A 25660-nucleotide genomic window follows, 5' to 3' on the forward strand; every position below is an offset into this window, starting at 1 on the left:
GGTGCTCCTGGCCACATCAGCCAGGAGCGCCTGGGCAGACATGGGCGCAGGAACTAAATTTGGAGTGACTTGACCAGGTCATTCTCTTTAGTCCTGCAGTCAGTCCTATTGAACCATCTTATGGTGAGCAGGCAGGCGATACGGATTGCTAGCAGTCCTACTGTACCATCTTCTGCCAGGCAGGCAAGAGATGAGGATGGCTAACAGTCCTACTGCACCGTCTTCTGCCGAGCAGCCATGAGATGTGGATGCCTTGCAGTCCTTCTGCACCATCTGCTGCCAGCCAAAGATGTAAAAGATAGATGGACTGGATCAAAACAAGAAATAGACCAGATTTGTTTTGTACTCATTTGCTTTCCCCCCTCCCCCGTCTAGGGGACTCATTCCTCTAGGTCACACTGCAGTCACTCACAGAGAAGATGCAGTGAGATAAATCTAGCCATGTATCAATCAGAGGCCAGACCAACCTCCTTGTTCCAATAAGAACAATTACTTAGGTGCACCATTTCTTATTGGAACCCTCCGTGAAGTCCTGCCTGAAATACTCATTGATATAAAGCCACCCCCTTTGTTGATTTTAATTCCCTGTAAGCCAACCCTGTAAGCCATGTCGTCAGTTGCCCCTCCCTCCGTCAGAGCAACGGCAGACAATCATTCCGCGCCTTTTTTCTGTGCGGACGCCATACCAAGGCAAGCATGGAGGCCGCTCAGCTCACTTTGGCAATTAGGAGCACATTAAACACCACACGCATTATCCAGCAGTATATGCAGCACCAGAACCTGGCAGAGCGATACCGGGCGAGGAGGCGACGTCAGCGCGGTCACGTGAGTGATCAGGACATGGACACAGATTTCTCTGAAAGCGTGGGCCCTGCCAATGCATGCATCATGGTGCTAATGGGGCAGGTTCATGCGGTGGAATGCCGATTCTGGGCTCGGGAAACAAGCACAGACTGGTGGGACCACATAGTGTTACAGGTCTGGGACGATTCCCAGTGGCTGCGAAACTTTCACATGCGTAAGGGCACTTTCATGGAACTTTGTGACTTGCTTTCCCCTGCCCTGAAGAGCATGAATACCAAGATGAGAGCAGCCCGCACAGTTGAGAAGCGAGTGGCGATAGCCCTGTGGAAGCCTGCAACACCAGACAGCTACCGGTCAGTTGGGAATCAATTTGGAGTGGGCAAATCTACTGTGGGGGCTGCTGTGATGCAAGTAGCCCTTGCAATCAAAGATCTGCTGATATCAAGGGTAGTGACCCTGTGAAATGTGCAGGTCATAGTGGATGGTTTTGCTGCAATGGGATTCCCTAACTGTGGTGGGGCCATAGACGGAACCCATATCCCTATCTTGGCACCGGAGCACCAAGCCGCCGAGTACATAAACCGCAAGGGGTACTTTTCAATAGTGCTGCAAGCTCTGGTGGATCACAAGGGATGTTTCACCAACATCAACGTGGGATGGTCAGGAAAGGTGCATGACGCTCGCATCTTCAGGAACTCTGGTCTGTTTCAAAAGCTGCAGGAAGGGACTTTATTCCCAGACCAGAAAATAACTGTTGGGGATGTTGAAATGCCTATAGTTATCCTTGGGGACCCAGCCTACCCCTTAATGCCATGGCTCATGAAGCCGTACACAGGCAGCCTGGACAGTAGTCAGGAGCAGTTCAACTACAGGCTGAGCAAGTGCAGAATGGTGGTAGAATGTGCATTTGGACGTTTAAAGGCGCGCTGGCGCAGTGTTCTGACTCGGTTAGACCTCAGCAAAACCAATATTCCCACTGTTATTACTGCTTGTGCACTCCACAATATCTGTGAGAGTAAGGGGGAGATGATTATGGCGGGGTGGGAGGTTGAGGCAAATCGCCTGGCTGCTGGTTACGCACAGCCAGACACCAGGGCGGTTAGAAGAGCACAGGAGGGCGCAGTACGCATCAGAGAAGCTTTGAAAACCAGTTTCATGACTGGCCAGGCTACCGCATGAAAGTTCTGTTTGTTTCTCCTTGATGAAACCCCCCGCCCCTTGGTTCACTCTACTTCCCTGTAAGCTAACCACCCTCCCTCCTCCCTTCGATCACCGCTTGTAGAGGCAATAAAGTCATTGTTGCTTCACATTCATGCATTCTTTATTCATTCATCACACAAATAGGGGGATGACGACCAAGGTAGCCCAGGAGGGGTGGTGGAGGAGGGAAGGAAAATGCCACACAGCACTTTAAAAGTTTACAACTTTAAAATTTATTGAATGCCAGCCTTCTTTTTTTTGGGCAATCCTCTGTGGTGGAGTGGCTGGTTGGCCGCAGGCCCCCCCACCGCGTTCTTGGGCATCTGGGTGTGGAGGCTATGGAACTTGAGGAGGAGGGCGGTTGGTTACACAGGGGCTGTAGTGGCAGTCTGTGCTCCAGCTGCCTTTGCTGCAGCTCAACCATACACTGGAGCATACTGGTTTGATCCTCCAGCAGCCTCAGCATTGAATCCTGCCTCCTCTCATCACGCTGCCGCCACATTTGAGCTTCAGCCCTGTCTTCAGCCCGCCACTTACTCTCTTCAGCCCTCCACCTCTCCTCCCGGTCATTTTGTGCTTTCCTGCACTCTGACATTATTTGCCTCCACGCATTCGTCTGTGCTTTGTCAGTGTGGGAGGACAGCATGAGCTCAGAGAACATTTCATCACGAGTGTGTTTTTTTTTCTTTCTAATCTTCACTAGCCTCTGGGAAGGAGAAGATCCTGTGATCATTGAAACACATGCAGCTGGTGGAGAAAAAAAAAGGGACAGCGGTATTTAAAAAGACACATTTTATAGAACAGTGGGTACACTCTTTCAGGGTAAACCTTGCTGTTAACATTACATACATAGCACATGTGGTTTCGTTACAAGGTCGCATTTTGCCTACCCCCACCGCGTGGCTACCCCCTCAACCCTCCCCCCTCCCCGTGGCTAACAGTGGGGAAAATTTCTGTTCAGCCACAGGCAAACAGCCCAGCAGGAAGAGGCTCCTCTGAGTGTCCCCTGAAGAAAAGGACCCTATTTCAACCAGGTGACCATGAATGATATCTCACTCTCCTGAGGATAACACAGAGAGATAAAGAACGGATGTTGTTTGAACGCCAGCAAACATACACTGCAATGCTTTGTTGTACAATGATTCCCGAGTACGTGCTACTGGCCTGGAGTGGTAAAGTGTCCTACCATGGAGGATGTAATAAGGCTGCCCTCCCCAGAAACCTTTTGCAAAGGCTTTGGGAGTACATCCAGGAGAACCGCGAATGCCAGGGCAAATTAATCCTTTCACATGCTTGCTTTTAAACCATGTATAGTATTTTAAAAGGTACACTCACCAGAGGTCCCTTCTCCGCCTGCCAGGTCCAGGAGGCAGCCTTGGGTGGGTTCGGAGGGTACTGGCTCCAGGTCCAGGATGAGAAACACTTCCTGGCTGTCGGGAAAACCGGTTTCTCCGCTTGCTTGCTGTGAGCTATCTACAACCTCATCATCATCATCATCTTCTTTGTCCCCAAAACCTGCTTCCGTGTTGCCTCCATCTCCATTGAAGGAGTCAAACAACACGGCTAGGGTAGTGGTGGCTGAACCCCCTAAAATTGCATGCAGCTCATCATAGAAGCGGCATGTTTGGGGCTCTGACCCGGAGCGGCCGTTCGCCTCTCTGGTTTTCTGGTAGGCTTGCCTCAGCTCCTTAAGTTTCACGTGGCACTGCTTCGGGTCCCTGTTAGGCCTCTGTCCTTCATGCCCTGGGAGATTTTGACAAAGGTTTTGGCATTTCAAAAACTGGAATGGAGTTCTGATAGCACGGATTCCTCTCCCCATACAGCGATCAGATCCCGTACCTCCCGTTCAGTCCATGCTGGAGCTCTTTTGCGATTCTGGGACTCCATCCTGGTCACCTCTGCTGATGAGCTCTGCATGATCACCTGCAGCTTGCCATGCTGGCCAAACAGGAAATGAGATTCAAAAGTTTGCGGTTCTTTTCCTGTCTACCTGGCCAGTGCATCTGAGTTGAGAGTGCTGTCCAGAGCGGTCACAATGGAGCACTCTGGGATAGCTTCTGGAGGCCAATACCATCTAATTGTGTCCACAGTACCCCAAATTCGACCCGGCAAGGCCGATTTAAGCACTAATCCACTTGTCAGGGGTGGAGTAAGGAAATCAATTTTAAGAGCCCTTTAAGTTGAAATAAAGGGCTTCATCGTGTGGACGGGTGCAGGTTTACATTGATTTAACGCTGCTAAATTCGACCTAAAGTCCTAGTGTAGACCAGGGCTTAGAGACTAACCAATTTATTTGAGCATAAGCTTTCGTGAGCTACAGCTCACTTCATCGGATGCGTTCAGTGGGAAATCATCTAATAGATTCGTCTTCAGTGATAAACACAGACCGTCAGCCACTAATCTGTGGGAATGTTAGCAGCAGCAGAAAACCTTGAATGACAAGCCTGGACTGTTCACGCTGTTCTGTCACAGACATAGACTGCGATAGCTTCCCCGGGCCCTGATCAAAGGCGAGTGCATGGAAACATTTTGCTTGATCTGGAGAGTGCTTTTGACACAGCTAATTGTAGGATATTAATGAACAAAGCTGAGTGGCTGGGGTGCTTTGAAGCTCTGACTGACGTTTCAGAGCTGCCTGATGGAAAGGGCTCAGCAAAGTGGAGGTTTAAGTTACTGAGGCTAATGATCACAGGGAGTGAACTGCACCTCAGGGGAGGGTGGCTTTTCCAGAGGGCTATGGAGTTGATTTGTTATACTGTAGTTAATAATGTGTCTGAGTCTCTTCTGCTTTCCTTGGTGTATATAACTCCATGGAAAGACCTCCTGTTCCCCGTTCTGCTTGTACACCAAGCTGCCTCTCTGCTCTGCAGCCTGGGACCACTCAGAGAAGGGGCTGCCACTCCCCACACCAGGGGGTCCCTCTCCGCCTCTTCCTTAGGTTGCTGCCATATTGGAGGAGCAGTCAGTGTGAGTCAAGCCACCTCCTGCTCCTCTGCCGAGGTCCCATCTAGTCCAGCCCCCTGGCCAGTGCAGGTTTGGCCCCTACAGTCTATTCTCCAGTCTGATGTTCAATGACATAAAGAATGCAGCAGCCACCATTTCACAGTCTAATAGATCTCCAGCTCCTTTGTGTCTCATTAGGGAGTGACCCAACGTTGGCTGGAAGTAACCTGGCCAGCCCTGAAGATCTGATGTCTAACCCAGCAGGACTTATTTTACTCCCCTTGGAACATAAGAGGGTTTCAGCTCCAAACAGAATAGAAGTGACAGCGACCTCCTGCCTGAAGGCCCTTCTCTTGATTGTCACTGGCACCCCGTCACCTCATACATACTCCACCCAGCATGGCCCACGTGCATTGAGAATGCGGAGCAGTCCTGCCACCCGAAACCCAGAGGGAGGACACTTTGGACAGTTGGGACATGCAGGCGAGAAGTCAGTGACGTGTCTCGTGTCCTTTGTAGTTTTCTTGTGGTGGGGAAAGATGCTGGATTGACAGCCCTGGAGACCGATGGCCTCAATTTCTCCTCAGAGCAGGCACAGCACGGCGCCCCCTCTTCATCCCCCTCAATGTGCCTTATCCACCCCCATGAGACCCAACTCCCTAGGGGACTTCAGTCTCAAAGACCAACCAAATCCCTCCTGAACCTCACCCCTCTCCTGTCAGGCATTTCAAGGGACATTCACCCAGCAGATAATGAGGATTTAAAAACTAAATTAACCAAGTTACAAGAGGAGACCATGTGTCTGTGGCTGTATCAAACTTAGTGCCACTGTGGGCTTTGTACCACAAGAACCAACTCTCCCCTTACATAACATACAGCAGCAAGCTGTATGGTGCTCAGTAAATAGCAATAAGCCGGTGGCAGAACCTATTAGCATTAACGTCCTGGTGATGTCTTTCACGTCGGCCACAGAACAGCTGTTTGATGGGCACGTCTTGCTGTCACTGCTGACCTGTGCTGGATTCTTTTTCATAATGATGATTTTTCTGCATGCGTTTTTCTGAGATGCCTCCACTGTCCCAGATGGAATTGTCGGATGGCGGCGTAGAAGTTGCTACTGCTTCTGTTTCGTGTTCTCTCATTTGAGAGGGAGGAGGGGAAATGTCTCTTGGCTATGGTGAGACATTGCCTCATGCTGTTACAATGTCAGGGCATGTCTCCTCTTTGCAGCTCTCAGACCCTGCCAGAGCACTGGGAGACAGCTGAACAATCAAGGAGCATGGTCCAGATGGACTGGTGTTGATACAATCCCACTGATTAGTCATGCCAGATGGGACTGGGTTAATGTGCAGTAACAGGGTACCATACAGTAATGGGTTACCGTGTCCTGGCAAGATCAGCACTAGTAAGCCAAGGGTGAGAGGTAGTTCTTAAACCAGCCATAGGCAGGGACAGGGGACTGGCCTGTTCAATGAAGCTTTTTGACTGTGTCTTGCTTTCCTTTGGCAGAGTCTCTTCTGGTTCATTCCAGGCTGGACAGCTTTGCCTGCCCTTTGGGACAGTTCCCCTGTGGCAACCTGTCTGTCTGTTTACCCCAGCTCCTGCACTGCAATGGAGAGAAGGACTGCGACAACGGAGCCGATGAAGAGAACTGCGGTAATTAGCTAACCTCACAGCCTGCCCCCTCTTTCCATTTCTTCTTGCTGCCAGACGAAAGGCAGATGCCCTGTAGTTAATAAACCATGTGGACCTGGAAACCCCAGATCCAGAACCAGCAATATTGTCAAAGGGATTCTGGGAACATGAACACGGGGCGGACTTTAAGGGTCACTTATGGTTACCTGGCTGCCTTGCAGCTATCACTGAAGGTATAAACCTCTTACTGGGAGAGTACAATTTTGAATCTTGCCCATATGCTCAGGGTTTAGCTGATCGCCATATTTGGGGTCGGGAAGGAATTTTCCTCCAGGGCACATTGGAAGAGGCCCTGAAGGTTTTTCGCCTTCCTCTGTAGCATGGGGCACGGGTCACTTGCTGGAGGATTCTCTGCTCCTTGAAGTCTTTAAGCTACGATTTGAGGACTTCAATAGCACAGATATAGGTGTGAGGTTTTTTTTGTAGGAGTGGTGGGTGAAATTCTGTGGCCTGCATTGTGCAGGAGGTCAGACTAGATGATCATAATGGTCCCTTCTGACCTAAATATCTATGAAATCTATGAAATTTCCTCTGACCTTCTAATAATGATACAGATGTCTAGGTAAGGGGTTGCTGGACAGAGATCACCCCGGCCTTACATGTAGGAGTGTAGGACCCAGCAGAAGAGGAATATTCTGTCAGGACACAGTAGAGAGTCAAAGGGGCAGGGGGCAGGAGCTAACGTAAATAGAGATGGGCTGAAGTCACCAAATATGGGGATGGAGGCAGGTTTTGAACACCCCATGTTTCAGGGGAGTCAGATCTAAGGCTTATAAAAATGGGCTCCAACGGCAAGAACCAGCTTCAGCTCCGATTCTGAATTCCCACGCTCTGAATGCAGGGGTATTCTGATCCAGGTGCTTGGTTCAGGCCCAGGCCCAGCATCTCTCGTGCTAGCGGTACGATCAGGAATCAGAGTGGGGGTGAGCGAGTCTGGGGGAGGCTGGGCATGGGGAGGAGCAGTGAGTGAGTCTGCTGTGAGCAGGGGGGCGGACAAACCTTCATGACTTCCGCCTTCTCTTTTCTAGTGGATAATAGCGGGTGGCTGCAGATTTTGGATGACATGCAGCAGACCAAGGGCAGCAGAGCCACTGAGGAAGAGAAGACCCCAGTCTGTGGTGAGTACTTCCATTCCTGGGGCTGGCTTTGTATTCCCTCCTCTTCTACTGTGTCTTCCCCAGCCTCCCCATGCTACTGACCAAGCCCTCCTGTCTCCCCCTCTTCCTCCCCTTTTGTGCTCTTTCTGCCCCCTTTCCCCTCTCATCATCCCTCTGGTTCACTCCTTTCTCTTACGCCCCTCCCTCTGCAGTGGGATAGGGTTGCCCAAAGGTTTGAACCCAGCCCTAAAGGTGGGATCCTGGGAAGTTGATAAAATTTCACCCTGGAGCCCCACCCAAAATTCAGACTGAGCTTTACTCAGGTTTGGGGGAGTTCGACTCACCCTCCCTCACTCCCACCAGGGTGAATCCGATTTTTGGTTTTCTTGGTTCTGTCCAGGCCTGGATGTGCTGAAATACCCTGACCAAGGCTGGCCCTGCGAGATTCCCAGCCCAGGCCTGAGAAGTTCAAGAAAGCATCTCTCCCCTTCTGCTCTCCTCTCCCTTCACACACCCTCCCTCTCCTCTCATCACCTCCTCCATTCTTCCACTGCTATCGCATTGCTCTTTAGGAGTGTGTCTGCCGTCCCCTGCCTGCCCCTTTGACCCCGACATATCCAGCCAGCCCTGACCCTTCTCTGTGCACCAGTGTGTCCTTTTATCTGCTTACCTGCCCAGCCATACACTGAGATCCTGTCTGTCTCCAGTCTCACTGTTTCCTTTGTGCTTGTCCCCAGAGCTTGACCGGTTCCCAAAGGAATGCCAGTGTTGGGGAAGGACGATAGACTGCACCGGCCAGAACTTGCGCACCGTCCCCTGGGTTTCCTCCAACGTGACGAAGCTGTGAGTAACAGGGGCCACCATGGGGTAAATGTGCCCCTTTCTCTGCAAAATTGGAGCCAGTAGGAAATTCGCCCTGGTGATTCCCATTTTTAGCCTGACTGTGCTGCCTCGCATCCGTCATCAAGGGGGTAGTGCCACCTAGTGGTAAGGCTGCAGAGGACGCTAGTTCCAAAGGTGACAATGCAGAGAAATGTTTGTGCCCGTTATCGTAGCAAACTGAGCCAGTGCATCATAGGCAGAAGTCTGGAGAAGCTGTTAGTACCACCCCCTCAGAGCGGCCGGCTCATCGACAAGGGCACAGGGGGTGTGGGGGCGGGGAGAGTAGCAGCACCACAGTTAAAAGACTACACCCATATTCTGCAAGGCCAGCTTTGGCTGGACAAGAGATGATGACCTTGACTTCTTCAGCCTGGCAGGGCCCTGTGTCCTCAGAGGCTGCGGCTTTTCTCATTTTAATAATCCACCATCACATCTCTTGAGCGTTCGGCTTCAGAGTCAAAGGAGCAGAGAAAACGGGAGGGTTGGGTAACCCCTTGTTTACAATTGTTCCTTAGTTAGTTATCACTGGGCCATGGTTGGCTGACTGTCAGTGCTTGTGTTACTTCATATGTGGCCCATGGAAGTCAGTGGGTATCTGTCATAGATATCATGGACCCATACTGCACTGCTTCCATTATAATGTGCTAAGTGGGCGGTGAGGAATCAAAGTGACCTTTTGCTCGCATAACGTGGGGTCTGGAAGGTTCAGAGTCCAGCATGACTATTAAATGACAGAGGGGAGAACAGCAAACAGCTTTCTGTTCTGGAAGACTCCAGCACCTTTTCTACAAGTCATTTCACTTGGGTAAACAAGATCTTTCCAGCCTGACATATACGCGTGTTTATGATCTGAGATCACTCAGAACGCAAGAGAACAGATTTTGTTCTTTCAGGTTGGAGCCTGGCCTAGCGCCCTTGCTTGTAATAATAATAATAGTAGCATGCTTGTCTCTAGTGCACCAGGATCTCAGAGCTGCCATTAATGATTTCCAAGCATTTGTTCTTTCATCTTCATGCCCCTCGGATGGGGAAACTGAGGCAGAGAATGCGGAAGTGACTTTCCCAAAGTTACACAGAAAGTCTGTTAACAGGGCCAGGACTCAAACCCCCAACTCCTGACTCCCAGTCCTGTTCTTTTGTCCATAAAAACATCTTCCCCTTCACTGTGGTTCATTCCCGGTGCTGGTTTCTCACTCCCTGGGCTACTGGGGATGGGAGTGCTGTACATTGCTGTGCAACAGAATGTTTCATTTCTTAGTCCTGATCAATCTGGGGGGAGGGAGGGGAAGAGCTGCTAGCACTCTGTACTTCTGTGCAGAAGTGATACAGGTTTGATTCATTCCTGCGGACCAGGAGGGGCTGGGAGCACTGTGGAAACCCTATTAACCCTGAGATATTTCTGTTCTGTTTGTAAACAGCCTCTTACAACACAACGAAATCCAGGCAATACTGCCCCATGCTTTTGCTGGACTTTCCAAGCTTAAAATGCTGTGAGTAAAAGGTTTTCATGTTGTGGGTCACAGGGGCGAGGGGGTTATTGACAGTCTCTGTGCTTCAGCCCTCTTAGCACAGAAGGAATGGAAGGGAGGGATAGCTCAGTGGTTTGAGCACGGGCCTGCTAAACCCTGGGTTGTGAGTTCAATCCTTGAGGGGGCTGTTTGGGATCTGGGGTAAATATTGGGGATTGGTGGGGGGGTGGACTAGATGACCCCCTGAGGTCCCTTCCAACCCTGATAGTCTATGATTCTATGATTAATGCAGTCTGAATGCACATGGTCTAGCAGCACCTCTGGAGACATGTGGCTGAACAAAATATACCTGCCATCCCCAGCAAGAACTATGTTTGAAATTACAGCACCATGTTATAGGGGAGGGAGGACTTCTGGCTCTTACAAATGTTTCTCCCTCACATTCCCCTCCCCCCATCATTCATTCCAAATCAGGCTTGCCCCTGCAAAATGCAGATGACTTGAGGATATCCCCATTCACATCCCTAAAATAAGGCTTAGGGGAGCTGCTGGGGGGAAATGGATGATGAATAAAAACCAGTTTAACCAACAGCATCAACCCAAGGTCACTTTTCTTCTCTTCTCTTTAACAATTCCAGGTTCCTGAGTCACAATAACATCACTGAGCTGAAGCCAAGAGTCTTCCAGGATCTGCGTCATCTTGAATGGCTGTAAGTGCCTCTTTCCACTGGGTGGCCCACCGGGGTCCAATGAGGAGTAAGGGGATGGAATTGAGTTTAAGGCCAGGTTTGCCTGAATATCAGGGATAATACTCGCACAGTGGGATTCATTAGGCTGGGCAATTGTCTCTCCCCACACCACAAGATTTTGTTGAGGCCAAGAGTTTAGAAAGATTCCCACATGGATTAGACCTCTATATGGATAAGGAGAACATCACGGTGATAGTAGACAGGATTAAGCATATCAGAGATATAAACCCTCCTGCAATAGGGCATAAGACAACTGGTAACCTATGGGGTTAGGAAGAAACATTCTCTCTGGGCAGGTTAATCCGTAATTGCCCACAATGGGGTTTCTTGCACCTTCTGAAGCATCCATTGCTGGCTGCTACTGGAGACAGGATACTGGCCTAGGTGGACCAAATACTGGTCTGATCAGACAGGGCAGGGTGTGTGCATGTGCATATATCAGTGTGGCTCCCCACAAAGATTTGGTGGCAGATTGGCACGCTGGACCACCGTGAGTGAGCTGCTCCTCAGGTTTTGTCTTGGCTATTTAAGGGAGAGGTTGGTTGATCATGTGACAAATTGTGAGGATGGGACTCTGAAGGGCTGGGAAGTTCTCTTTCCAGGCTGAGCTAAGCTCAGTAAGGCAGCCATCTTGCAAAGCAGATATTATTGTTCCTCTTCACTCATGACCCCTGTATGGGCACCCAGGCAGTTCTTCTTCAGGTCTGTGGTGCTGCATAGGGACCCCATACAGGGGGTCACTAGCGAAGTGGAACAATGATGTCTGCTTTGCAGGATGGCTGCCTTACTGAGCTTAGCTCAGTCTGGAGAGAGAACTTCCCAGGCTCCCAGCCCTTCAGAGTCCCATCCTCATAATTTGCCACATGATCAACCAACCTCTCCCTTAAATAGCCTAGACAAAACCTGAGGAGCAGCTCACTCAGGGTGGTCCAATCAGCCACCAAATCTTTGGGGGAGCTGGATTTGCCCTTAACTCTCAAATTCCCCAAGTGGACTTTTAATTTATCATTTATTTTTGTAGCAAAAGAAAAAAATCCAGCAGCCCCCTGATTGTGAAAGAAACCAGACTCTGATCTCGGAGCAAGCACATCAGCCAGAATGCTCTGGGTAGAAATTCAAAGGGGTGGTCTATGTACTCATCTCCTCTGGCTTGGGCAGGGGGTGAAAATGGACAGGGGAGGGACCAGGCAGTGAAGGAGAGGAGGAAACTGATGTTACTTGGATTTCTGCTGTCAGGGAGAAAGGGAAGAAACCACCTCCTTCAGGGACAATTTAGAGCTAAATGTAAGCCCGTGAGATGGTCTCTCCTTCCTAACCTAGTAGAGCCCCAACTTTGTTCCTATGGAGTTGCCTCTCCATCTAAAGTCTGTTCTTCTGGGGCACCACCTTTCCCTCTTCTCCTTTCAGAATGCTGGATAACAACAGAATTGCCAAGATCTTCCCAGCGACTTTTGTGGGGTTGAAATCTCTGTACTTCCTGTAAGTCTGGAGCCAGTCCTCTGGGGTCTCTGGGGGTCCCACTGCCATAATGTCCTTGATGCTGCATATCTCATTCCCATCCCCTAGGCCAGTGTTTCTGAACCATTTCAGGCTGGTGATCCCTTACTTAAAGGGAACATTTTTCGTGACCTCATTACATTTACTATAAAAATAAGAATGAAAAAAATGTATAAGGATAACGCCAAGGCTATACAATTGATGTGTATGTTTCAAGAGGTTGACAGAATGTGTTACTCTGAAGGAAAAGGGAGTGTGGGGATCGGGAAAGCAGGATTTTCTTTGCTTGAGATAGTAATAAAAGTTTTAATGCTTTGGACTTCCCTTCCTCCCCCGAATTGTCATTTGTGAATGACTCCCTCCGCACAATGCTTGTGACTCACCGGTTGAGAAACGCGGATCTACACCTGGGGTGGCCAACCTGTGGCTCCGGAGCCACATGCGGCTCTTCAGAAATTAATATGCGGCTCCTTGGACAGGCACCGGCTCCGGGACTGGAGCTACAGGCGCCAACTTCCCAATGTGCCGGGGGGTGGGGGGGTGGCTCACTGCTCAACCCCTGACACTGACACAGGCCCTGCCCCCACTCCACCCCTTCCCACCCCTTCCCCTGAGCCTGCCATGCCCTCGCCCCTCTCCCACTCCCCCAGAGCCTCCTGCACACCACAAAACAGCTGATCGGGAGGTTCAGAGAGGGATGGGGAAGCATTGATCAGCAGGGATGCTGGTGGGTGGGAGGCACTGGGAGCGGGGGGTAGGGAGCTGATGGGGGCACTGCTGACGTATAACTGTGGCTCTTTGGCAATGTACATGGGTAAACTCTGGCCCCTTCTCAGGCTGACCACCCCTGATCTATACCATTCCTTTCCCTTGCTGCACTGTATTTAAGGCCAAATCTTACAGCTATTATTCTGTCCTCATGCAGGCAAATCTCCAGTGGGAGTTTTGCCTGAATAAAGATCTCAGTGTCTGGCACTTAATTATAGGCAGAGCTGCTACGGCCCCCTATACATGATGTTGCCCAACGCTTCACAGTCTATGGCCCTGTTTTCATTTTCTTACAATTTTGCCAAACTTTAATTGTTTGTCTGACATTTTCCGTGCCAGGCATGTGCCTCAGGCTGAATGGTTTTGGGATATTTCAGCAAAAATGGTTCAATCGGAACAAGATTAGGGGGGAATGCTTTGTTTTGCTCCTGTTAAAAAAAATTCTACAGCCATTTTGTTGAGATGCTCGAGCACCTCCATGCCCTGGAGCAGGAACTTGGCAGGGATGTGTCTTTCGTTGTTCTTGGAGAAAACTACCTACGTTTGGCCATGTTGTAAACCTTTGGAAAAATCTAAGTTCCCACCAGCTTGGCAGAGCCTTGCTAGGGTTAGGGAGCTACATTCTCTGAAACTGCTGTCTGCAGCAAGCATGCTCCAGCCAGGGCTACCCAGACTGAGCAGGCCTTTCCCTGCGATTGCTGTGGGTTGCCTGTGCAACCTGATTTTGGCCCTCCTGTATGCCTGCATTAGGATACGGTCTGCCACTACACGATCATATGCCATCATTTCCACAGGAACCCCGCACCCTACTTTGCCAGGTTTGCAGTTCAGCTTTGGCTGAAGATAGTCTTATCTATAAATTGTGGTTATCTGTGTCAGTACCCTAAAGAAAATGAGTGAAACTAAGAGCAACCACTAATATCTGTGCCATGGATGGGCTCAATGATCTGTCATCTCTGGACACAGTGGATGTGACTCCCTCCTACCGCGGGAGCCACTGGAGTGCTGTCTATGACAGACAGACTGCGAGGACAGGCCTAGTGACATGTTGCACGTACTGTATTCTGCATAGATGAGTAACTGCATTTCAGGCTCAGAGGCATTAGTGACTGTCTGTGTACTAGGCACATTTACTAGGCATTAATATAGGTTTCCTTATTGCTTCCCAACCAGGTACATGCTGAACAACTCCTTGAGTAGCATGCCCAACACTTCCATTTGTGCAGAGATGCCAAAGCTCAGCTGGCTGTGAGTACCTGCCCTGGTGTGGAGGGCTGGCAAAGGCTGTGGCATTGGGTTAGCCAGAGTAATGCACAAGTACCTCAGTCCACCCCCGCCAATGGCATTCTTGTGAGCAAGTTGGGTGGGGGTTTTTCCAGTGCAGGCTAGGGGAGAGGAGAAGCAGCTGTGTCTCTCTTGGTATTCTGCAGGGCAGCGGGGCAGACCAGATCAGAGCAGGGGGTTAGCTTGCAGTGATTTGGCTGGACTTGAAAGGGGGCGGGGGCAAGGAGGCCAGAGAGGAGAAAGCTGCAGGAGACAAGCAAAGGTGTTTTAACAGAAGGGAGGGAGGGGAAAGGGTGGATATTAGATAGGAAGCAAGGAAAGGCCAGAGTGAGAACCTGGATCAGAGAAAGGAAACAATAAGGCTAGGGAGGTCATGAGCCTGGGAGACGAGGGGATAGTGGAATTTTTGACAGTGACGCAGAAAGCAGGACTGGAGGCTACGATCTTTGGGGTCAGTTTTCACACCCCTGCCAGGCAACTGGGGTCAGGAGCTCTGCTCTCATGGGTGGCATCGGGATAGGCTCCCTTCTGTCCAGGGGGAAATGACAATTTGTCTGGCTGAGGACATCTAGGTCGGAGGGGAATCAATAAGGTGAAGGATTGCTATCCAAGAAAACTCAACTACTGCTCTTTCTCTAGGGAGCTGGAAGGAAACCAGATCCATACTCTGAGAAGCTCAGTGTTCCAGGAATGCAGCACCTTCACTGTGCTGTGAGTACCAACCCTCCACCGGCTGAACACTAAGGTGGGGGAGGGCAGGGGGGGGAGTGGGATCTAGCGTGGCTATGGAGTCACACCTTCAACCCTCACCTGCATGGGCGAAATCGCCAGGGACCCCATCTCTCAACTGGGTCATGCATGTACAGTCACTGGAAGGGACGCTATGAATTGGGTGTAACACCAGCAATTCTGGGCCAGGTTCTCAGCTGGTATAAATCAGTGCAATTCCAATGACTTCAACAGAGCTAGGCTGCTTTGTCCCTACTGCAGCGCTTGCATCTTGAATCCATTTTATGGCACACAAGCTATGTTTATAAACAGCAACAATAGAGACAATTTCGTGGTATTTTAAATATCGGTTGTACATCTGCATTTATACTTGATAATGGGGGCCAGAGATTTCACCTCTAGTTCTCTGCTTTGACATCTGCTCAGGTTAGTAATGAGCAAAAACCATTGATGGACATTTGGTGACCAACAAGACATGAGCTGGTGAGTGTCAGTCCAGTGCCTGGCTAACACCTGTCCACATCACAAACCATGGAGAGTGAGCTAGTACCCCGGATGCAGGGCTAAGGCAGAGGGTGGTATGTGGAGACAGCTCACCTTTCTGCTGCCCACGCTGTAGGTGCCGTGTGGATAAAGTGATTTGCTCTCCACCCAAAACCTTTCACTAGCACTAACATCCCTTTTACATTCGTCTGTTAGCCTGCCTAGCAGGTTCTCAGCCTGTTAAACACCTGCGAGTTCTTTTTTTTTGCCCTTCATTCCTAAAGCCTATTTTTGGTCAATTTAATATCTGGCCTGCAGTGTTCGTTTACAGTATCACGTTATAACACTAGTGCTTTCCAGGAGCTCACACAGCCAAAGAATTCTCCCAGAGACGATGCAACCCTGTCCTAGAGTCTAGTTTTCCTAAACATGATGTTGATATATTTCCCAGAAGGCTCAGCCTCTGGAGCCTGCAAGATAAGGATAATAAACTTGCATGCCATGTATATGTTATTCATATACACAAGCTACAAATTGTCCATGGGACAGTGGCATGAAAGGAAGGAATGGAATGTGCAGTCAAGCTTGTCCTCCCAAAGTGAGGGGTGATTATTATCCAGGGCACTGGATCCTTTCCCAAAGCTGTCAGATTGGAGTAGGTGAGTAAATCCAAGGCTTATCTGAACAGTAGCTGATAGTGGCTTTGGCAGGATCCCATCCTGTATCCATAGGAAGATTTCCCCATTCCCCAAGCATAGTTATGATGCTGTGTTAACAATGGTATAATCCCCAAGAAAGCTTGACGCACCCAGTTACTCACTCACCCAGAAGGGATTTGGAAGGCTTAAATAATTAATCATAGAGGCTCTGATAGTGTGGCTGATGTGATTAGGCCCTATGATGGTGTCCCCTGAATAGATATGTGGACACAGTTGGCAACGGGCTTTGTTGCAAGGATAGGTTCCTGGGTTAGTGTTTTTGTTGTATGGTGTGTGGTTGCTGGTGAGTATTTCATAGGGCCTAATCACATCAGCCACACTATCGGAGGCTCATTCACCTGCGCATCTACCAATGTGATATATGCCATCATGTGCCAGCAATGCCCCTCTGCCATGTACATTGGCCAGACTGGACAGTCTCTACGTAAAAGAATAAATGGACACAAATCAGACGTCAAGAATTATAACATTCAAAAACCAGTCAGAGAACACTTCAATCTCTTTGGTTACTCGATTACAGACCTAAAAGTGGCAATTCTTCAACAAAAAAACTTCAAAAACAGACTCCAACGAGAGACTGCTGAATTGGAATTAATTTGCAAACTAGATACAATTAATTTAGGCTTGAATAAAGACTGGGAGTGGATGGGTCATTACACAAAGTAAAACTATTTCCCCTTGTTTATTTCCCCTCCAACTGTCCTTGTAAACTGCTGGAAATGGCCCACCTTGATTATCACTACTAAAGGTTAACCCCATCCCCCCGCCCGGCTGTCCTGCTGGAAATAGCTCACCTTTCCTGATCACTCTCGTTACAGTGTGTATGGTAACACCCATTGTTTCATGTTCTCTGTATATATAAAATCTCCCCACTATATTTTCCACTGAATGCATCCGATGAAGTGAGCTGTAGCTCACGAAAGCTTATGCTCTAATAAATTTGTTAGTTTCTAAGGTGCCACAAGTACTCCTGTTCTTTTTACGGATCCAGACTAACACGGCTGCTACGCTGATTCCCCAATTGATGCATTTCATCCTCGAGTGATCCCAGGTGTTTCCAAATGCCTCAGCCCAGGGGACTGGACTAGATGAGCTCTCGAGGTCCCGCCAGCCCTACATTTCTATGAGTCTATGAAACCTTGTAATTCTGAGCTTCCCCAGACCCCCTGGGAACAAGCCTGCTGCTGATGGAGTATCGGCGGCACAGTCCAGAACTCAATACCCAGGAGTTCCTGCTCTCTCTGGGTATGGTGCCCGGACTCTGCCCCTGTATGCTCCTACCCCCTCTAGAGCTGGGGTTCAGCTCCCTGCAACTGAGGAAATGTCTACACGGCAACTAGACACCCGTGGCTGGCCCATGCCAGCTGACTTGGGCTCACGTGGCTCGGGCTAAGGGATTGTTTAATTTCAGTGTAGCCATTCGGTTGGCGCGTGGTCTCTAGGACCCTGTGAAGTGGGAGGGTCCAAGAAGAGCCTAAACATCTACACTGAAATTAAACAGTCCCTTAGCCCAGCCTTGCCAGCCCCTGAAACAGGCCAGCGGGGGTGTTTGCTTGCAGTGTAGACGTACCCGAAGTGAGCCTGATGGCTTTGTAGCGTGTGGGCATTGTGGGAACCGCAAAGCAGGGAGCAGTACAGTCTTCACTGAAGTAGCAGCCTTGCAGCATTTCACTTTCCTTGCTGGGCTCCGGCCCGTCTTTGGCATGCAGCTTTGGAGCAGGGCGCTTCAGACTTCCCTGCCCTCTATAACCCATTTGTGGGGACTGCCAACACTGATTACTCCCAGGGAAAGTAAGAAGTGAGCAGCCATTAACAAAGGGACTGAGACAGAGACTCATGCGTGTGTCGCATGGGGGCTGGATTGCAGACTGAAGACGCGTTTGTATTTCGCAGTGATTTCCAGGGGACGCTGTAGCTCCCCCTTGGTACCTTCTCAAAGGAATGAATGCTTTGGAAGGACCTATTTTCAGCCACAGAAAGCTGGGTACAGCTCCTTGAACCAGCCTGTATGGGTCACAGAGGAGGCTATGAGACATTTTATCCCAAGAGGCTGAGCCCTGTGTTCCCTTAGCAAGAACTCTCCCTGTCCCATGCTGCCAAAGATGGGAGGAGAGTGAGTGGCTCCCTCCCCACAATGCAATGCTTCCTTCAAGCCAAGCAGCCAAGCACTTTTGGCTTTGATCAGGAATGTGTTTCTAAGAACAGTTATGTCAGCGTCATGGAAACATAAGCCGGGGCAAGACGGGAGCATAAACACGCCCTGCCATTGACACCAGCACAAGTGACAGCTTTATGAGGAGATGAAACAGACAAGAAGAGGCTAATATGTGGGGTAGTGTGAGACAGCGGGAAGAACCTCCCCAGCCCAGCGCTCCTTCCCTCACTCTGTCTTCTCTCTGCGACTATCCCAGCCTAGCTGAGGTCTGGTGATAGTGAGGATCTGACAACTAAGCATTTGGGGTGGATATTCCTATATTAAATATTTGGCAAGGACTTGAGCCTCTCTCAGTGCAGCATTCCCATTCACTCCCCCACAATTAGGGCAGCCACAGCCTGGCTGGAGAATATCGCACACACACTCTCTCTCTCTCACTCTCACTCACTCACTCCATCCAGGGCAGGACCTCCTGTACCACAGCTCCCAACCTGGGGAGCTGAGCGCCATAGTTCAGCTAGTAAAAGGAGTAGCTGATATATAGGTTTGAGGGGTCTAGAAATATCCTCCATGTGGCAGGGGCAGCAGTTCCACTTCCTCGCCAGAGCCATGAACGAATGTTCAGGGCTTCAGGAAGTTGTCTGAGCATGTCGTGCAGTTATATCCCTCCCTTGATTTTTCACTGAGGGCCTAGGGGTCAAATCCAGAGATTGCACTGAAACTCCCTCCAAACTGCCACCTCATTAAGTGACACAATGTGTGGCTGCACTGGAAAAACCATGGTTCATTCAATACTGGATACAGATGGTCATACCAAAGGTGCCCAAATCGCAGACAACGAACCCTCCTGAGTTCTGAATTTGTCTTGGAGCCAGCTGAACTTTGTGTAGTGTTGGGTTGCACTGTCAGCTCTGTTTGGTTTACATTCATTGCATCTCTCTCTCTCTCTGGCTACCCAAATGGTCTCTGACAGAGTCTCCCCAGCTCAGGCTGGAGGTTCTGACAGATTCTTATGGACTCATCTGATTCTGTGTTTAGTTGTGAGCTGTCCCTGAACCCCACAGTTCAACCCTGGAGCTGCTCTTCCCCAAATATAAGTGTTTGGATGTGGAGTTTGGGGCCATGTGAGTGTATCAGTGGGACTGTCACAAGTTTAGCAGTAAACACGTGCTATGTAAGAAATAGAGCAGGCCTGGGTGCGTGGCCTCAAACAAGCCTCTCAGAATTCCAATGTTAAGATCTCCTTCATGCCATGCTCAGTTCTAAGGTCATCAGAGTCCCCGGAAGTAACTGGGAAATGAAAGGCTTCTTTTCACTAGAGCTTCTCTCTCCTCCGTCAGGATTCTGCGCAGAAACAAGATCAAATGGATCCAGGAAGGGGCGTTTTCCAAACTGAACAGACTGGTGGAGCTGTAAGTCTCACTGTTGATTTGCCCAGCTGCAGTGCCCCTCCCCCACCCCTCGTGATCAACGGCATGTCAGTGGTTGTTGTGATTGTGTCACTGTCTTGACTGTGATCATTTGCTCATGATCCTGTGCAGGAATCTATTCTTCTTCCCTTAGTGAATAGTTTCCTGACACTTGATGTGCTTGGCTGCTCCACCTACAGGTAGCTTTTAATAACCTCTACATCTATTTGATGCTTATGAAAGTGGAACGCTGATGTTGCTGGATATAGTGCTGGTAGGTTGGTCCAAGCTTCCCCTTCTCCCAGCTCTGCACCCTTTCCTGTTCCTGTCCTGCACTCCCACACAGGCTGGGCAATATCAGCATGTTCATAAGTGATCTGGAAAATGAGGTGCAAAATTTGCAGATGATACAAAATTGCTCAAGATAGTTAAATCTAGGAAGAATTCCAAAGGGATCTCTCACCCCATCTCAAAAAATATATTGGAAAGACTTTGGAAAAAATACAGTGAAGGGCAACAAAAATGATGAGGGGTATGGAACGGCTTCCGTATGAGGAGAGATTTAAAAGACTGGGACTTTTCAACTTAGAAAAGAGACAGTTAAGGGAGGGAGACAACAGAGGGCTATAAAATCATGACTGGTGTGGAGAAAGTGACTAAGGAAGTGTTATTTACCCCTTCACATAACACAAGCACCAGGATCACCCAATTAAATTAATAGGCAACAGGTTTCTAACAAACATAAGGAAGTATTTCTTCACACAACACACAGTCAGCCTGTGGAACTTGTTGCCAGGGAATGTTGTGAAGGCCCAAAGTATAACTGGGTGGAAAAAAAGAATTCGATAAATTCATGGAGGATAGGTCCATCAATGGCTATTAGGCAAAATTATCAGTGATGCAGTCCAATGCTCTGGGTGTCATTAAGTCTCTGCCAAAAGAGGGGACTGTATGACAGAGGATGGATCACTTGCTAATTTCCCTCTTCTGTTCATTCCGTCTGAAGAATCTGGCACTGGGCCCTGTTGGAAGACAGGATACTGGGCTAGATGGACCACTGGTCTGACCCAGGATGGCCGTTCTTATGTTATGTTCTAATGCACCACAAGCATAACCAGCAGCACTGCCTGCTATTCCAGTCCTGGGGTCCCCCCTTAGCTCTGCCAAGCACCTCTGCCCTAATCTGCATGCCTTCTGCTATGCTTCACCTGCCCCCAATCCTGCCCATTTACACAGAACTCTGCAAGCACCTTAACGTGCACAGACCTGCAACGTTCTAGTTACTCCAGCTCTGAGCCATTCTTGGGACTATCATTTGCTACCCAGTTGTAACAGTTTTATGATGTGTGCATATAGTGCCCCCCCGAACCCCAGCAACCCGCTGTCTGAAATCTTGCTTCTGTTTACACAGTGACCTGTCTAACAATAGACTGGAGGAACTTCCGCCATCTTTATTCAGTAACCTGCAAGACCTCCAGCAGCTGTGAGTACTGTATTGGAGCTTCCCAAGCCTTAAACTGAGCCGACCCTCTGGCATTTGTTACTATAAAGGGTCTTCAAGGGGTACCATAAGGGGCAGCATAGGCAGCCAGCTGTCCATGAGGGGTGCTCAGAGTGCAGCTGTAGGGGGAGCACCTGGCTCAGGGAATTGTTAATGGGCTGTGACCAGAGTCCCAGTGGGGGCCAGCTGTGGTCACTCAATTAGGGTGAACTACAAAGAATGGGGCAGCCAAACCCCAAAAAGCTGGTGGATAGTCCAATACTTAGATTTACCAAGCCAGCCTAAAACAGCTTCTTTATTGCCTCACTGGTTACTCAGAAGTCCAAACAACACAGTTCCCTTAAAGTGATCCAGCCTTAGGCCTCCATCCAGGCACCCACGTCAAATATGATGAAAATTTCTGTAAATCGTATTTCATCATATAAAAGAAAAGGTTCTACCAATCCCAAAGGATCGGACACATTACCTCCCAGGTTAATGAATATTCCAGATCTTACCCAAATACACACTACAACCGATTCTTATTAACTAGACTAAAATTTATTAAAAAACAAACCAGAGAGCGAGAATGGTAAAAAGATCAGTATACATACAGACATGAGTTCAATTCATTGAGGTTCAGATTCATAGCAGGATGGTGAGCTTTGTAGCTGCAAAGAGTTCTTTCAGAAATAGTTCATAGGTTATAGTCCAAAGTCACTGCAGGATGTTCCAGTTTAAGACTGGGATCTCAATCCTTTTGCCTAAGCTCCCCCTGTATGAAGCCTCAAGCAGATCTGAGATGAAAGAATCAGGACCCAAGAGTCTTTTATACAATTTCATGTCCTCTTTGACAAGTTGGGAGTTCCTTGGGGAACAAAAGATAATTAGGATGACTCTGGAGGAAGTTCATCACTGGTATTTAGCTAGGGAATTAACATAAGGCAATTTGCTTGTTTCTCCACCATTCACAGTACATTTCAAAGAGTGATGAATACTGAGATATCCCGTGTTTACAATTCATTTAAATGCTAGGATGTTCTTTTGATTCAGAATACAGCATAGATAGGGACTGTTGATTACATTCTGGACCCTATTCATACATATGTAAATACACAAAACCACAAACATTATCTCCCCATATGTCTTTTGAGGGTTATTTGTTTTGCAGGATGTTTAACCCTTTCTGGCCATGCCTCACAGGTGCTAACCAACCTTTTGCTTCTGAGTCAGTGCGTCAAATCCAACCCAGATAAGTGACACCCGCAATAGCGGCCAGTTGTTGGTTGGCCTAATTGAAAGGAACCAGTGGTCTGGGCCCACAGCACTGCTAGGCCCTGTTCTGGCAGCTTCAGCAGAGGAACAATAACAGTATGCAGCTCTTATCTTGTGCTGTTCATCAGTCCATTAGACTGCTCTGCCTTCCAAGGCACAGTGCATTCCCTCATACTTGCAGGTGGTCTCCCTAGGTTGACCGTGACAGTGGCAGCCAGTATGTAACAGCTGGTATGTTACTGTTTCAAGGGAGGCAGGGGAGTCTGAGGCCAGGGGAAGGTCTGCCATGGGTTTGCTCCTCGTGTGGCCTTGGTTTATGTGTTCCCAGTTAATAGTTTGCAGCTAAGGCATAGAACCAGACTGAACACGTTCGGGTTCAAGCCTCCAGGGCAGTTACAGATTTAGTGAAGAACTGTGACTGACCCAGTGGGGGATAGAATCAAAATAAAATAATCAGTTCAAACCAACAGCCATTACACTATAACCTCACACTGCAGTGGTCCCCGCAGTCCAAGATGAACTGGTGCGTCGCATGGGGTGGGGAGGTCTCACTCCCTGCATGAGAAGAAGGGGTGTATAATCCTTTCTCTAATGGTACCTTGATGGTGGATGAGCATGCTAACCTAAAAGCAGAGCACTACCCTTTTATAATCAATTATACGAACACCCCGTAATCAATTAGCATTAAGCCTCCCTTTTACCATATCTATATTTCTGCTGCCATAATTAAATATTTTTATTTTCTTATTGGTGATTTAACACTAAACATCATTTTAATTAACATCTGCGTAAATACCACTCTGATAACTATCAATACAGATAACATGCTGCCAACACATTCACATTTTGTCTAAACCACTTGTTAAAACCAAAATATGTTTACAACATGACCTGGGGTTATATCCTAGCTTATCTCTAACTTGCCTCTGAATTGTCTCATTTCTCTCATATATTACTAGGCCTTATTATTACCAAGCCAAAATTTAGGCCCACAAACTGCTCTCTACTCACATTTCAGCATATTTCTATTTAACATAAGCAAGCATCATCTCTATGGGCTGCACTGGGGAGATCTCTGCTTTCAGGTAGTGTGGGGCGTTTCTAGGAAGAAAGACTCTGTTTTTTCCATTTGCAGGAATATTTCCTACAACCCCCTGAGGCAGATCTTTGCCAACCAATTTGACAGCCTGCCCCACCTGCGCTCTCTGTAAGTGTGAACAGCAGCACAGACACTGAATACACTGAATAGCTCTGCCTCCCCTCAGGCCCCTTGAGCCTGTCGCCTCAGGCCAGGTGGAGAGCCAACCTAGCTCATGTCTTCTGTTGCATTGATTTTTACAGGAGTATTGAAGGTCTGGAGATCCCCAATGTCCAGACCCGCATGTTCCAGAAACTCACCAATCTGTCTCACATGTGAGTACTTGGGAGTGGGGAAAAGGATTGGGAGGGGGAGCTTCTGTTGCAGTGGTAGAAGTTAGTGCCAGGAAAAATTAAACAACCCCTGCTCAATCCTCAGTTGATATGTCCTTCTGCCATGACCAGAAAACAGCTGGATCTCCCCAGATAGATATTCCTATGGCACCCCACACAGAGGGTGTGCCAGGATCAAGACACTGCTTTCTGGGAATCCCTAGCTGGCAGAAAGGCCTCTCGAGGGTCATAGCCAACAAGGCTTAGTTTAGAGCAGCCACAGTCTGTGTGCCAAGAGAGATGGGGGAACAAGTTCCAGGTCTGGGGACATACAAATGCCACAATATTTAAAGGTGTTTTATCCAGCATTAATCCGTGTGTGTGTTTGTGTAATGATGTGTAGCTGTGAAGGTTATAGAGTTAGATTATAGTTGACAGTGAAACTGAAAAAGGGACGTTTTCAGGCCAGATAATATAAAGCTGTTGTTTAGTTCTCTGCAAACAACTGCTAAATAACCCAAATGAGTGGTCCTTTTGGCACACTGCTTGGGCATAAGGAGTTAAGAACAAGACTGATGTATTGATACACAAACTGGACAGGCATCTTGGAAAATGGGGGCAAATTTCACTAACCAGCCAGCTGTGAGCTGCTTTGTCTTTTCTTGCAGAGAACAAAGCAGTTAGTTTTCTCCAATTGTAAATGTTTAAGCATACACAGTGCAAGGTAACTGTACATTTCACTTTCTGTCATTGCTCTGTTTCGATTAAAAACCTGGGTAATGTTAATGAGCGATAGTAAAGGACATCATTTTCTCCCCCCTTTAAGTGTAAAATTAGAACTGAAATGAGCCTTGCTTTGAAGTTTGCTGTCCTTTTAAAATGCAGAGTTTTGCTAAGCTGATATAGGATTACTTTTATGAGGTTTTAAAAGACAGGATTTATATGAAATAACCCTTGGATAAAATGTGAATCCCTGTTACTGGAATTTTAAAGGTTTTAATGATGGATTGATTTTGAAATGTTGTATTTTGATAGAGGTCCTGAGTTGGAGGGAATCTCTGTACACATTAGTTTAAAGTACTGAATAGTTATTGATTAAAATGCATCATTACATAGTACATGATTCAACAAAGCACTTAGGTACATGCTTAAAGTTCTGCAGATGCCTAAGTGCATTGCTGAACTGGGGTCAGGATGCACGGTGAGGGCGATTGCTTACACGTTGACCTTGCATTTTGGGATAAAAAACAGTTGTGATCTTGTACGAACGTGGGCATCCCAAACAAGGAAATTGGCCCATGGGTGGTGCAGAGCCATCACTCCCCCTTAAGGGATGGCCTGCGATTTTCAACCCCATCCTTGATCCTGAGGGGGTTCAGTGCTCGTGAGCCTAAAGGGCTGTATATGCTGGCTAGAGCCTTGCAAAGTCCTTGGTGCTCATCCATGGCGAGCTCTGCTGACACGTTCCCAGCTCCTGCCCTGTTCCCCTCGCCCATGCTGGCACATCTCACTCGGTGTTTAGACATTTATGATCCGTTTAGACTGAATCTGCTCCAAGGAGATGAAAAGAGTGGCTCAGGAAATGGAAGGAGAAGGGCATGGAGACTGTTTG

General features: G+C 48.5%; 2 protein-coding genes across 2 annotated transcripts in view; one reads left to right on the forward strand and one right to left on the reverse strand.

Moving 5' to 3' along the window:
- The window catches only part of LOC311526754 (relaxin receptor 1-like), a 44626-nt gene that overhangs the window by 12075 nt on the left and 6891 nt on the right, over positions 1 to 25660 (forward strand). Inside the window, exons 2-13 of the mRNA XM_084640123.1 lie at positions 6457 to 6603; positions 7671 to 7760; positions 8477 to 8582; positions 10040 to 10111; positions 10729 to 10800; positions 12247 to 12318; positions 14278 to 14352; positions 15028 to 15099; positions 19815 to 19886; positions 21295 to 21366; positions 23774 to 23845; positions 23980 to 24051. Of these exons, the coding sequence (XP_084496249.1) occupies positions 6457 to 6603; positions 7671 to 7760; positions 8477 to 8582; positions 10040 to 10111; positions 10729 to 10800; positions 12247 to 12318; positions 14278 to 14352; positions 15028 to 15099; positions 19815 to 19886; positions 21295 to 21366; positions 23774 to 23845; positions 23980 to 24051 (994 nt within the window). The remainder of the gene's footprint in view (positions 1 to 6456; positions 6604 to 7670; positions 7761 to 8476; positions 8583 to 10039; positions 10112 to 10728; positions 10801 to 12246; positions 12319 to 14277; positions 14353 to 15027; positions 15100 to 19814; positions 19887 to 21294; positions 21367 to 23773; positions 23846 to 23979; positions 24052 to 25660) is intronic.
- Positions 2231 to 4078, reverse strand: LOC311525760 (uncharacterized protein; the record flags this gene model as incomplete). The annotated part of the gene is made up of 2 exons (XM_084638100.1): positions 3340 to 4078; positions 2231 to 2751 (listed from the first exon to the last, which is right to left on the reverse strand). Exons 1-2 carry the CDS (start codon positions 3821 to 3823, stop codon positions 2231 to 2233), a joined length of 1005 nt encoding a protein of 334 aa, XP_084494226.1. The 5' UTR covers positions 3824 to 4078.

This window comes from Lepidochelys olivacea, assembly GCF_965140295.1.
Source record: "Lepidochelys olivacea isolate rLepOli2 genome assembly, chromosome: 9".
NCBI classification, from domain to species: domain Eukaryota; kingdom Metazoa; phylum Chordata; order Testudines; family Cheloniidae; genus Lepidochelys; species Lepidochelys olivacea.